Raw genomic sequence first — 1,828 nt, 5'->3', positions numbered from 1 at the left:
TCTCTCTCTCTCTCTGGGCGTCTTTCTTTTATTGAACGACCAAGCTGTGGGTTTCACCTCTCACACTGAAGAGACATAAAAAAAAGAAATTATGGCTGATTTAAAACAATTAATTTTTTGCTTGAAACAACCAATCACTGAACCATTCCACCACAGATGCCGAAGAGAAGCTTTGGGGTTGATTGTTAATAATCGGGAAACGAGAGTGCGTGCAAGTCTATGGCGACGATGAAGATGGAGCTGTGAGACACATAGATCTAGTAATTATGACAGTGACAGTTCAGCTGTCGTCGTTTGTGGCTGCATCGAGGGAAACAATTAGCGGCAATGGTTGCAACTAAGACGAACATATCTGCTAAAACAGCACCTCGATATGAATCCCTGGTGCCTCTATAAACAAATACGAACGTAATTATTGGGGGGAAAAGGACAACCGTAAGTAGTAACTGTGACGTGAGATCATTGTAACTTACCATATCTGTTCTTTCCCCACCAATGAGATTCTTTTATGGGCGGAGTCACGATATCCGGGTGGGCCACCAATTTCTTGTAGAGATCCGTGCTGCCGCATTTCGGTTGGCCGGCAAGGAAGAAGTAAGGAAGACAACGCAAGCGGTACTCCGGGACCCCGCCCTCCTTTTGCCATCTGTCCTTGATTCGGCCGAACGCTTTTCTGTAGGTCGGTGAGTAATGTGCGAACCCGTTGTTCCGGTACATGTCCTCGATGGGTATGTCCAACTTCTCCCGCCAACAGGGGTTCTTGAACTCCGGAAGAAACTTAATGGGGCCCTGAGAAATAATAGAAAGTTGTCGGCTTATTTCCACTTTCAAGGAGGATTCGAAATTCTCTTTTAATGGAATAGATTAGTAAGAGCAGAGAAAGGATTGTTTGGTTCCTATACATGTACTGAATTAAAGTTGTTGGCGTCTTCAGTCTAGTGGTCAGGCAACCGGACTCGTGATCGTGAGGTTGCAGGTTCGAGGGTTCAAGCCGCACGCCTGACGCCGTATTCTTGAGAAAGGCACTTAATACAGATTTTCCCCACTTCACCCCGGTGGGATTGGGTACCCAGCCATAGACAGTGAAAGATCGTGTCAGTATGAGTGTTTCAACGCATGCAAAATGGCAGCTTGAACTGCTTACCAGGAAGTTGAAATTGTTTCCGGATGCTATCAGGTCTGCTGAGGTAACAATATAGATTTAAAAGTGCAGAGAGCTTGCTGTTTAGCGGGAATTTGTGCTATACAAATGCTATCTATTATCATTAAGTTCTGATAAATGAAAATGCACATTCTACAGACGCAGTGAAGAAAGAGAGGTTTGCTTTTTACAAATAAAAAACAACGTATATTCGTACGAGCAGGTTTGAGTGGTGTTAAATTGTTTTAGTGAGAACCAGATGTTTCAGAGTGTATTTTGACGGCGCGAAAATATCACTATATGTTTTTTTGGTGGTAAGTGTTTTACGGCGCTCACAACTGCATAAGGCCATTTTTCAGTTGGTAGGACATTAAAAAAATTTTGCCCGGTTGCGGCCGAAGCTTACTCTTATCGATTTTAGGACCACAAGGGGATTCAATTTGCAACGTGCAAATGGGACCTCCGAGATTTTTCACCCTTGACCGAGAAGGATAAGTGTTAGATCTTACCTACCATAAGATCAGGGAAGCAGAAAGTGGTGACGAAAGCAGACGACAGAACATTGCTAGAGAGCAGGAAAGGGGGAGAAAGAAAACACTTTGAGAGGAGCAAATTCTTCCGTCGCTACCCAGATTCGAACTCGGGACCGCTGAATAAGAGGCGAACACCTTAACCTATTGGCCACGA

At 44.3% G+C, this 1,828-nt stretch overlaps 1 protein-coding gene across 1 annotated transcript in view; it reads right to left on the bottom strand.

The window, feature by feature from the left end:
- LOC101854887 (carbohydrate sulfotransferase 15) overlaps nucleotides 1-1,828 on the bottom strand; it is a gene marked incomplete in the record, with an annotated part of 86,637 nt that overhangs the window by 35,047 nt on the left and 49,762 nt on the right. The window contains 1 exon segment of the mRNA XM_005104573.3: nucleotides 474-789. Within this exon segment, the coding sequence (XP_005104630.2) occupies nucleotides 474-789 (316 nt within the window).

The sequence above is a fragment of the Aplysia californica genome, unplaced genomic scaffold (genome assembly GCF_000002075.1).
Source record: "Aplysia californica isolate F4 #8 unplaced genomic scaffold, AplCal3.0 scaffold00425, whole genome shotgun sequence".
NCBI classification, from domain to species: Eukaryota; Metazoa; Mollusca; class Gastropoda; order Aplysiida; family Aplysiidae; genus Aplysia; species Aplysia californica.
The sequence above is the reverse complement of the archived record's forward strand: the minus strand, read 5'-3'. Positions and strand labels throughout refer to the sequence as shown.